Here is a 12,362-nt window from a genome sequence, read left to right on the forward strand (position 1 = left end):
TGATTTAGGAACAGTCAAATGGAAGAGATGCATAAGGCAAGGTATGTGAAAGGGGTGAGGGGCTTCCATGCTCTCTGAGTATGTCACCTTCTCAAATTGTTAACGTAATTAGTTAGATATTAATAAAAGAAGGGAGCAAAGGGAATAAGATATTAAGAAGCCTAATCAACTAGGGAGCTGAACCAGACATCATGCCTAATAAACTAGAGAGCTGAATCAAATAAACCTGATTAAGTCTGGAAGTGACAGTTTCAGACACCACTGGGGATCACAGAGTTTTACCACCAAAGGGATTAACACTCCTCCGTTTCTTGTGTTGGGAGGAAGGACCAGCTTTCCAATCTCCTCAGGGTACAACCAGCCCACTTTCCCAGACTAAGGGGGGAGTAATAAATCAATAAAGGAGAAATTTCCTTGCTGGACACATGCTCAGTAGAAGCCAAGATGGTCCAAGGAGAGGTCCTTCCACTATGAAGTATGTGCAGTAAAAACTAAGATGGGGCAGAGCCTAGCCTGGGAAAAGAATTTAATTGGACAAGGGACAGAGAACCTGAAAGATCTAGGAAATGGATTGGAAAGGAGGAGGACCCAGCATAAGTCCACAAAGGATTGATTAGTTATTTTGAAAGAGCACCTGGTGCTTCCCAAGCCTGATATAATATAATCCAAGCTTCACAAAGGCAAGTGCTCTCTCTTTTTCTCTCTTAGCACTCTCTCCTCAGGGTAACACACATTTGTGGGTTCATGTGTTCATGTGTTCATGTGCTCTCTCTCTCCATAGCAGCCACGTGGGCTAGCAGCTGCCTGGGGCACATCAGCCGGGGAGCTCCAAGTGTAGGCTCCAAGTGTAGGCTCCAAGTGTTGTCTTCAGCTGCAAGCCTGGATACAATAATGCAGCACCAGCTGAAGTTCCACAGGGAATAGAAGCTTCACTAGCTGGGCAGGGACAAAAGCTGAGCTAGAGTAAACTTTGTCATGGACTAAGCCAATGGCACACAATTTTTGGACTCTGGACTTTCTTCTGGGCTTGATGAAAATACAAGGCTGGACTTTTTTCACCCCACAGTGGGATGAATGGAGATGAGACACCAGAAACCTGAGGCAACCTTCTATTTCTATTCCAATAAATCTTACCACTACATCTCATCCTCCCATATGTGGGTCCTTGGAAATGCATTTTTTGTGACTCCATGAGAGGACCCCATTTCCACTGGCAACAAAAATCTCTACCTGTTCACTAACCAGAAAGCTCTCCAAACTCCCTTCTTTTGAGTTTTTGTGGAAGCTTCATTACCTAGGCATGATAAATTAAATAAACCATTGGCCATTGGTGTTGAACTCAATCTCTGATCCTTCTCCATTCCGAGGAGGTTGTGGGGTGGGATTGAAAGTTCTAACCTTCCAATCACTTAGTTGGTTCCACTGATAACCAGCTCCCAACCTTAGATGAGCTCCAGAAGTCACCTCATTAACATAACAAAAGGCACCTTTTAAACTCTCCTCCGTTAGGAAATTCTAGGAACTTAGAAGTAGGAAGAACCAAATATACATATATTCCTTATTAGAAATCACAACATCACACTGCGTTTACATCAGAGTGTCTAAAAATCTTGCCCAATCACAAATGAGAATCATGATTCACTGGCAATATTTAATAGACCAGTTTCTAATCTGCTACCATCAATAAGACTGTAGGGAGAGGTTATTAAAAAATGACACTTTCGTTGTTTTAGTAACCATTTTCATAACTACCCACAATAAAATTATGTGGTTAAGTAGAAATTAATCAATATTACATCAATAAATTGAGCATTAAAATAGTGAGGTGCTTGACCATACCTGCAGTTGATTACTGAGTAAACCATTCCGTTTACTTTGCATGTAAGCATTTGCACTCCCGCTTTTGGCTGCCCGTATCCTGGCAAGTCTGGCTTTCTATAGGAGAAGAAAAATGAATGTCCTGTTAATACTTAATGAATTGTATTCTTAAAACAGTGTGTATACTCTTGTATAATTCCAATGTCAGCATACGTATGTTTAAAAATATGCCAGCTTCTGTAACTATTGACAATTAAATTTTCATCATATTGAGGCAGGTTAGTAAGAAAGTCGGAAAATTCCCTGGCAAGTGGAATGAGGAAACTGAGACAAACGACTGAACAAACACACAAATGGCTAAACAAACTGTCAGAACAGCTCAGCAATAAATCATGAGACCCTATCTCCCTAACTGAAGATGTCTAAAAGCAGATGGTATAAATCACCATAGTCAGGGAGGTAGATAACAGAAACCAATTAAAGCCAGACTAATCCAACATAAAGGTAAAAATGACTAGAAAATGACCCCAGACTCCATTATATGCTCATTTTAACACATCAGCATATTAAACAACACACCCAGAAATGTAATGAATATTCTTTTGAGATCTTCCCCTGGGACCTCCCCTAAAATTCCCACCTATAGAAAATAGATAAAACACTCAGGACAAAAGATGCCACTGTGTACTTCTCCGAGCACATCCACACCCCCTTTTCCTCAGGTGTGTACTTTGTTTCTTCTATTCTAAGATCTAAGGGTCCCAACAAGACCTGCACCCAGGGGAGCAATGGGCAGTGGCAGCCTGTCCTGGAAGTACCCCCAATCCTATCTCCAGGGGTCCTTTCTTTGCCTCACTGCCCTAAACTTTAATAAATTTACCATCACTTTCACCTACACTCATGTCTTGAAATTTTTCCGGAATGAGTCAAGAACCTGAATGTAATGCTTGACTTGGGAAAGGTCCTGGACTATGCCCAGCAGGACCAACCCTGAGAGCAGAATCAGCCTGGTAACAATATGAGTGCTTTATTTTAGTTACCAGATCAGCAAGATCAATTAACTACTTTGGAGCTGGGTTATGCATTTAAGGATTGTAATTAAGTCTTTACAGTAAGATCAAGTTATTTCATTATTGCTTCTGTCAATTGTGTTAAGAGAAAAATAGCTGTATTACTTTACTTATATTTTCAATTATCCCAATCTGAGTAACTTAATGAAATAAAGACCCAGCAAAACAGCTTCCAACTCTTTTCATTTAAATTATATGTCCTTTTAAAAATTAGTAATTAGGTTTCAGAAACCAATTGCCATTCTTTTTCTTTCTTCCTCTCTCCATCCCTTAAAAAAGCAAAAAACAAAATACAGAAAAGTATTTAGTTGCATCCATGCCCTCAAATATAAACTTTTTTTTCCAATCAATTTGCTCTATTGGCCAATGTAGAACCCAAGCTGAACAATAGGGGCTTCTAAAAAAATTCCTAAATTTCTCCACTTCTTAATGGCACAGGTCCACACAAAAACATGCTCATCTGATTTCTATTTCACTCTTAAATTTCACTCATAGTGCTCCTCACTGGAGAGACTCATAAGATTATTTTTAATTTTTAAAGCATTTATGTATAGAGAATGCTCTTCAATTTAGAGGGTTTTGGGTGGTCAGTGAATTGTTCACATTGACAGAAAGATCATCAATGTGATATTGTTGAGCAAACTGACAGTTGAGCCAGATTTCCAGGTTTTCATTCTGCTCTAGAACTGCTGTCATATGTCTGCTCCAGACTGGCATGGAATGAATCTGATTTTCACTTCCTGGAGAGCACTGTTTTGGTGACCATTCCATTTATATGACATGTATCTAGCATGTGTGTGTAAAGAAGCAACTGGGATATCTTGGATAAAAACTTTTTTGTAAAATTATCTAATAAAAACTCCCTTTCTCCCCCCATACCATCTTTAGTTTCTAGCCATGGAACATTCCTTTTAATAACAATTTAAAAATTATCTAGATTTTAAAAATGGAAAATGAATACATACATGTGACAAAGAATTTAATACTACAAACATGCATGAAAAAAAGTCAGTCTCTCTGGACCCTTGGAGCTACCTCACTTTTATGCTTCAGAGGCAACCACTGACAATATTTCTAGAGAATCTTGCCAGTTTTCTAGGCATATAAAAGCAAGTATGTGTAGATGTATATACACATACATTTTACTTGGGAGAGTATTTTTCACACTTTTACACTCATTTCTTTTCACCCTCATCACATTTAATACAGCTTACAACTCCTTCCATATCTACATATCTAGATCCACCTCACTTGTTTATAGATGTATAATATACCACTGTATGAATGAAGCATCATTTATTTAGCCAGGCAACTACAATTGATTTTTAGTGTCATTTGCTACTACAAGCAATGCTGCCTGTTTTAAATATCATAATCAGTTTGTCAGCAAAACAAATTTCTTGAAGCTGAATTATCCCTCGACCAAGATGTGTGTATGTGTGTGTGTGTGTTTTGTTTGATAGGTTTTACCAAACTTACTCCAAAGTTGTTGTACCTAGATGACCTCTCACCCACAGCATTTAAAAGTAACACTGAGATGTCTGAAGTTCTCAAAATAGCATTTAATATATCATCTGGCTTCAACTTTACTCCTCTCTTTCTCCATGAATTTATTCTTCTTGTGTGCTGATTCCAGGTTAAAATAAAACTTTGTACCAAGATCATATTTATAAGTGATGGGAAAAATAGGCAACTTTTTCTCATTGTTGACAGTATAATGTTTGCATCACCTAAAATACTGAAACAATCTACACAAAGAAGTTGGAAGTTAGAAAATGCTTAACTTCAGAGCCATGCTGCTAACCAGGATTGCAGGCCAGGCTCAACAAAACAATAGCAAATGACGCATATTTGGAAATAACTTAGAATTGACAGTAGAAATTCAGAAATAAGTAAGTTAAATACACATTTCGTTTTCAGAAAAAGGGTTATTGTTGAAATGTCAGCCTTTAAGTCTCATTGGATTCCTGGAACAATCAATGCTTTGTTTGCTTCCCTTCCTCCCTTCCTCCCTTCATCCCTCCCTCCCTCTCTTCTGCCTGCCTCCTTCCTTCCTTCCTTCCTTCCTTCCTTCCTTCCTTCCTTCCTTCCTTCCTTCCTTCCTTCCTTCCTTCCTTCCTTCCCTCATCCTCCTCTTTGTCTCTCTCTTTCTGCAATTACTGATTGCAATTATATATCATCATAGTTACTAGTTTCTATATCATAGTTACTAATCTTACCTATGTCATTCTCTCTGCATTTAGCAGATGTATTAGGCACATCATGCCTTTCATAAAGGGGGCATATAGATTAACCAAAAGGAAAATGAAATATCTTTCTCATGGAAAGCCTATATATAGTGGTAACCACTACCATAGAAGTAGTTCTAATGCTTAGGGAAAAAGAAGCAGTTATGTTAGAGACAGAATAGCCATTTTTCTAAGTCATGTACTGTGCTAGAAAAAAAAACACACCTCCCATCTCAATTTCAATTACCAGTTTTCTTTCATTTTGGGTTATTGGTTTAATTGTTCTTGTGGAGCACCACATCAAATATCTGTTGAATGCTAGCCTTTATGACCTGTGATTATATCTTTGTTTCCAGCAGGTAATTGAGAGAAATTCTTTTACAAAGCTATTTTAGAAAATCACTTTACTTCTGATCCACTCAGTATGACAGTCTTGGCAACTCTGGCTGTGTAATTGGGAGGTTAAAAGAATACCATTTTCACTAGTAAGAGGAACTGTATTCCTTCCAGCCAGCTACCCTCAGCCTTGTAGGAAATACAGCTTCTTTGCATGGTCAAGTACTAGAAAATATTATGGAATTAGAGGAAGGTTTCAGTAAATATTAAGCCTATATGAAAAATAGGAGGCTGCCAAAATTTAATTAAAAATAAGGCTTATATTGTCAGTATAAAAAATAGCTTTGCAGTTATTTTCAAATTCCTTATCTGCCTTGAGAAATATTGATGGTGTTGGGAAAAAATTGTTTGTCTTATAAGCTCATTTTCACTATGCATCCCAATTCTTCATAAATTTATTTATTTTTCTTAATTCTCTAAACTTGGGGGTTTCTCAAAGTTAATTCCATAAAACTAATAACTGTTATAGGTAAAAACTAAATGAAGTTAACTGGTTCTGTGATCAAGAAAGTTTGGGAAATGCTGAGAGGTTAAGCAGGTTTCCTTGAATTTGGATTTCTCCCAACAAATCACATTGTGGATCTTCATTGTGAAGATGAAAGGGGGATATAGTATGCAATTGTTCTCAAACTAATTTGGCATGAAGTCCTTTTATTGTGGAGCATCCAAAGGCTAGTGTGCAGTACTTTTTAGCAAGTTGATTGTTTTTTCAATTGCACCAAATAACATTATATAGACTCTACAATGTATTCTCTGGAACAGAGGCCGGGATGCCAATCAGAAAAAGATGCATAAGTCTTAAACCATTGAGACAGCAACTTCTTTAAATGGGTTTCATCTTCTAAGTGAGGTATGATGTAGATTGAAAGACATTATATTACACTATCTTCTTATCAAATCACAAAATGTTTTCAATACTTTTGAAAAATAAAGGTATCTTAGGCAGCCTTGTGAGATAGAGAAGGCTTTCTCCCTTGTAATCTGGGGCAATTCTTTACTTCTCAAATATCAGACCACATACTTTCTGTATATTTTATTCAGGAAATTGTATTTATGTTTGTAACTTTCATTTAAAGTTTAATAAAATGTCTCATGTGGAAGTAGCACATTAAGCTTTGTCAGCTTTTAAAAATTTAGTTTAAGGATTTTATTGGAATCTTACCATTTGTTAAGGAAAACCCTAGAAATGAGACAAGTTTGTGCCAAATAATAATAAAAGAAAGAGAGGAAGGAAGTCAGTGGGAGAAAGTGTAAGATTTCCAGCTCTAAAGTTGTTCATCTTGGAGATGGCAGGGCTGGACAGAAGTGGTGCTGGGATTTAGGCCAGTGGAAGGGACACTGGAAGGCTCAGAGGAAAGGTCAGTGGAATGAGAGAGCAGCAAGAGGACTGGATGTAGAAAGAGGGGAGAACTGAAACAGGATGTAAGCAGGCATCAGGGACAAAATCATGCTTCCCAATACTATTTTCAGTTGGTCCTAGTATTGCCCACTCTACTCTAAGAATGGAGGGCATGTAAAGGTGAATAAGACCTCACTGTTCCTTCTTTCACTGTTTTTACTTTGCTGAATGTATAGGCAATGGTTCTCAAAGTGTGGTCTCCTGATCAGCAGTGTCAGCATCATTTGGGAACTTGTTGGAAATGCAAATTTCCAGGCTGTCGTCCAAAACTACTAAATCAGATGCTTTGGGGGTAGAGTCCAGCAATTTGTATTTGAACAAGCTCTTCCAATGATCCCAATGAATCTAAAGTTTGAGAACCACCATAGCAGAGTATGATAAATAGTAGATTGAATATTGATAATATATTTTTGTGTGTCAAAGTCAACATCTTCATGTGAAAAGTAAAATAATTCATTTACATAATACATTGTCTGTACATCAATTGGCTCATTGATTTCAAGCTTCTCACTGTATTTAGAATTATCTATAGGAAAATCCCTAAAGATTCATAGTTCTAATAATGCCAGAATTTTCTTGTTTTAGATTTTAATCAATAGGTATGTGAATGCAAGCAAGTAATCTGTAAAATAGAAATAATAACACTTCCTTTGCAAGTTAATTGTGAAATTATAAATAACAGATATAAAACACCTGGGACATACTAGAAACTCTAGAGAGGGTGGTTGTTGTTGCTATTATCATTATTAAATTATAATTATTATTACTATTATGCATGATAATTACTCACCAGTTAGCTTTGTAAGTATGCAGATGATTAAGAGGTGTGATTTGAATTTTAATACAGGGTAGGCTCTTTGCTTCAAAATATCAACCCTGCCACCTGTCACTGTATCAGCTTAGCTTCACTTTGGCTAATATATTCTATTTAATAAATGTTTATTGAATAACTGAGTGAATAAATAAGTCTATTAAAATACAATTAACTATAAGGGTAGGGGAAAGATGTTACAGGTTTAACCTGCATTCACTCACATGTCAGTGTTTTGTTAAGAGTTTATCAAGGAGTGATAGAAATGGGGTAAATGATGCATTCCCTTTAAAGGGTAGGAACAGGTAGTGAAAACAAGAAGAATACTTGCTAGTGGAAAAAATCTAGAAGAGGGAAAGTATCCCTTAGGAAGACGGGAACATTCTCAAATGCATATTGTGTATATCTAATGTTTTTTCTTGAGCTTGGAGTTTGCAATGGGACCAAACACCTCAAAACCCTATCTAAAAAAACATTTTGCAATATTACTTATTATTCTGCTTGACTGATGTTTTACTAAATGGACTGGACTCCTTGCTTGGCTAAATTAGACGGTTATTTTTGCATACCTTTGGTATTTGTCAAATCACCCAGTTCCAGATAAATCTAAACTATCTTGGCCTAATGAATATTGATTCTGTTTTTGTTTTCATCTCCTGGGAAGGAATATAGGAAGTATGCCTTGGTAACCTATTTAGTTCCATATTCACTGCTCTTTCTTAGATAACTATTCTCAGTTTATTGGTCACAGACTATTTATACCAGGTTATTATATTTGGCTTTATATAGCCAATATTTTTAGTAGTCATGATATGTAAAATTCATTGCTTTATGGCAGCACTGAGAAATAGGGGATATTTTAAAAACACCGGAAAACCTTCATAAAACATGCTTTTCAATTTGGTGTACTTACTTACATCACATTTAAAATTTTTTCCATCTTAAATTTCTGTAGGCAAAAAAGCTTATAAAATATAGGATTTCCTTTGTTGATTTGCTTGTTACAGATGGCAAAGTTTGAAAAAAGTTTGTATATTTTGGAGATTGGTTTATTTGAAAATCAGATTTGTAGTTCCTACAGTTTTCATAGAGATAGCTTTTTATGGCAATGAAAAAAATATTTATAGTTAGTTCTTATATTAAAGAAGGAATTTTGAGAATGAAGATTGATGGGTACTGGGGAGCTAAGATTTTTGTAATATTTTTGTTATTGTAAACAATATACTTGTGTGCTCAATAGAGAGTTTTTAAAGTGTGGCCAGAGTCATGGTTGAGGTGTAGGAAAGTCTCTGGTAGAAATTCCTCCATCTCTTCTGGCCAAAACTGTGCCCTGAATGAGACTATAACTGTCCAGAGGGTGCCTTCTTTTTTTCAACCCTCACTGTATACTGGATTATCAAGTCTACATATTCATGGTAACTGAACTACTATTTATTATTATGCTCTACAATAATTAGTTAAAGTTTAGATACTTTTAAAAAAGGAGAGAGAGATTCTGTAAATCAAGAAACTATAAAGCTTAAAGAATGATTCTTTTGTAGAGGAAGAGGACCTCTGACAATGGACATGAACAAGTTCTCTGAACAATACGCTATGTGATTGTACTTATTAACTTGAACTTTCTAAAGAGTTACTTTATGACATTTTATACTTTACTAAAGAGATTGACATAGTTCAAATGCATATTTAAAATCCTGTTCTGGAGTTACCTACACATTCAATTATGAACTGGTGCAAGAAAATCTCTCATGATATTTTATGGTTATTCTACATTACCCAGGTTGTGCACCTACCTTGGTCATGGTTATACATGTTTCTTGGATATTAAAAAAAAGTGAATCCAACCTTAAAAGAAAAAGATATTGTGTCTGTGAAGAATACTGAAAATCTAGCACCATAGATCTGAGGAAATTACAAAGAAAAATTTCCAAAATTAATTCTAAGCAACAAGGGTCCTGACTCTCAAGGTGATTATTTTGACAAAAGAATGGTGAAGGGAAGTGTACTAACATTTAGCCAGTTCTTTTTAGAGGCAGTCTACCATTGTGTTTAATGAACATGGGAGCCACATTGGCTTGGATTGAACTAAATGATGGTTTTCCAATTTATTAGGTATATGACCTTAAAATTTCTCAATTTCTGAGTACATTAGGATTCTCACAAACTAGGAATAATTTTGGTAATTAACTCCTACACTTGAAAGGTTTTAACAATTATTTTTTGAAAAACATTAAACCAGCACCTGGCACACAGTAAGCCATTAGTAAATATTTAAAGTGTTAATGTTATGGAAAGCTTATATAGATTTATATACACTTGCATATAATCTCAGTCTTAATGTGAGGTAGGTATTGTTTTCCCCATTTTGCAGAGGAGTATGTACCCTGCTTACTTTTAGAGGGATTAATTAACTGGTGTGAAGTTCAGAGAAACAGTAAACTGTTGGGCCAGGAATAGAACTTAGCTACAAGTGATCAGATTTCTCCTGCCTCCTGTGTCAATTTTGTAAAATAACCAAGACACATTTTGGTGCCCTTTAACAGGACACCTTGTGTACTGGGATCAGCTTGAACCCTGGTGGACAGAGACTAAATGAATCAGATCTAGAAATCTGATTCTAATAAAATTTGCCAAGAATCTATATTTGATTTTACTACTGTCATTAGTGTTGCTCACTACATATTTCTTTGTTTCTGCCCCTGGTTGCACAGTACTATTGTATTTCCCTGCCTACTTTGAAGTTACACATGGCTATGTGAATTGCTTTGGCTAATGCAATAGAGATGGAAGTGGCTTGGCCCACTTCCAGTAGGAGGTTTCAGGAATCAGTGTGTGATTCATCATGTCCTTTTACTTCTGCTTAAATGATTGCAGAAATACATTGTCAAGATGGAGTTTCCATCACTGGAGCAGTAATTGACTTGTAGCATGATTGAGAAATATTCCTTGTTGTGTTAAGTCACTGAGATATTAAGGTTCTTTGCTGTAGCACAATCTAGCTTGTGCTGACTGATGCAACTATCGACCAAATCTGGAACACTGAATAGCCAGTAAGGGGTTTTAAAGCTCACTGTGAAAAGTGGGAGATGCTAAATCACGGTTACGCAGAGCTGAATACGCACCTTTTGTGCTCTCCTTTTGTCTGCACGTTGATTTTGGTGGTAGATCCGACTGAAGTTGGACACAATCACTGGAACAGGTAGAGCAATAACCAAGACCCCACTCAATGAGCAGATGGATCCAAAAATCTTCCCTGCTATGGTTTTTGGTACCATGTCACCATACCTGGTTTAGAAAGGAAAAAATATATATATATAGTTTTAAATCACAGAAAGTTATTCTTACCTGCTAAAAATATCTTTTTGCTTTAAGCCAAAAGATTCTTTTGGAGCAGTCTATCTCTAGTTCATGACTACAATATACATGGCTTAAGACTTTAATAAACCAGAAATTCAAAATGCATGAATATAAAAAATTATCTTTTAATGTTGCAGAAATTAATTCTAACATTTAGAAACCTCTTTGCTTGGAAAATATTTTAAGCCAGATGATTTAATAATAGCCCTTCAATTTGCCCTTCCTATAATATGGCATATTTCTTCACATTTATTTAATCATAAATATTTATATGCTAAATTTTATGGTCTGGATAACATACTTTTCCACTTAATTTTTTCAACATTGGATTTGTTATAAAACTTAAGTAGAAAAAGTGATACATCACAATCCTTTCATCAGGTATAATCACTTAAAAATAAATTTTCCAAGGTCCCATTAACCTTCACTTGTGAAATTCAATGACCATTTCTACATGATAATCTTACTCAGTCTCTCAGTTGTATTTGGTCAGTTGACTTCTCTCTCCTTGAAACATGTTTTGTTGGCTTCAGTATCAGAAAATTTCCTTAGTGGTGCTTTTACCACATTGGCTGTTTATCTTCTTTCTGGCTCCTTTTCCCTTAACTGATTTCTAAATCTTGGGCTAATTTAGGTCTCAAAAACTCAAATCCTCTTAACTTCTTCATATAAACCTATGTGATATTCCAATCTCCTGGCTTAAAACTTCTATCTATATGCTGATGATATTCTAATTTATATTGACAGCCTTGATGTCTGTCTTGAAAATCAGACACATGTTTTCAATGATCTGGTCAGAAAATTCTTACCTCTGGATGTTTAAGAGCCAGTAAGACTTAAGTCAGCCAAAAAGGAACTTTCATTTCCCTAGCTTCTTCTGCTCCCCTCAAATCTGTTCCTCCCACATAGCCTATCACCTCTAATTAAATAGAACTGCAAACCATCCAATTACCTATATCAGAATTGAAACAGCCACCCAGTACTCAGTCCCTTCATCTCATTTCTCAGCTAGTCTTGTTGTGTCTCACCCAACCAAATTATGTCCTACTTGATTCTCTTTCCTCAGCCTCCATTTTCCCACAATAATCTAAGCATTCGTCTATTGCCAGAACCATGGAGATAGCTTCTTATCTGAATTCTCTTTTCCACATTTACCACTTTACAATTCATGGCAATGTAGCAGCCAGAGTTAATGGTTTTAAAAATGGAGATTGGACTGTTGCTACCTTGCTTCACCTTCTAATAGATTTGAAACAAAAATAAATGCAAACTCCTCCCTTTTT

General features: G+C 36.0%; 1 protein-coding gene across 1 annotated transcript in view; it reads right to left on the reverse strand.

Annotated features, from left to right (window-relative positions):
- The window catches only part of KCND2 (potassium voltage-gated channel subfamily D member 2), a 481,036-nt gene that overhangs the window by 9,050 nt on the left and 459,624 nt on the right, over positions 1-12,362 (reverse strand). Inside the window, exons 2-3 of the mRNA XM_016196919.2 lie at positions 10,845-11,007; positions 1,840-1,935 (exon numbers count right to left, since the gene is read on the reverse strand). Coding sequence (XP_016052405.2) covers positions 1,840-1,935; positions 10,845-11,007 — 259 coding nt within the window. The remainder of the gene's footprint in view (positions 1-1,839; positions 1,936-10,844; positions 11,008-12,362) is intronic.

This window comes from Miniopterus natalensis, chromosome 10 (assembly GCF_054644295.1).
Source record: "Miniopterus natalensis isolate mMinNat1 chromosome 10, mMinNat1.hap1, whole genome shotgun sequence".
Classification (NCBI taxonomy): Eukaryota; Metazoa; Chordata; class Mammalia; order Chiroptera; family Miniopteridae; genus Miniopterus; species Miniopterus natalensis.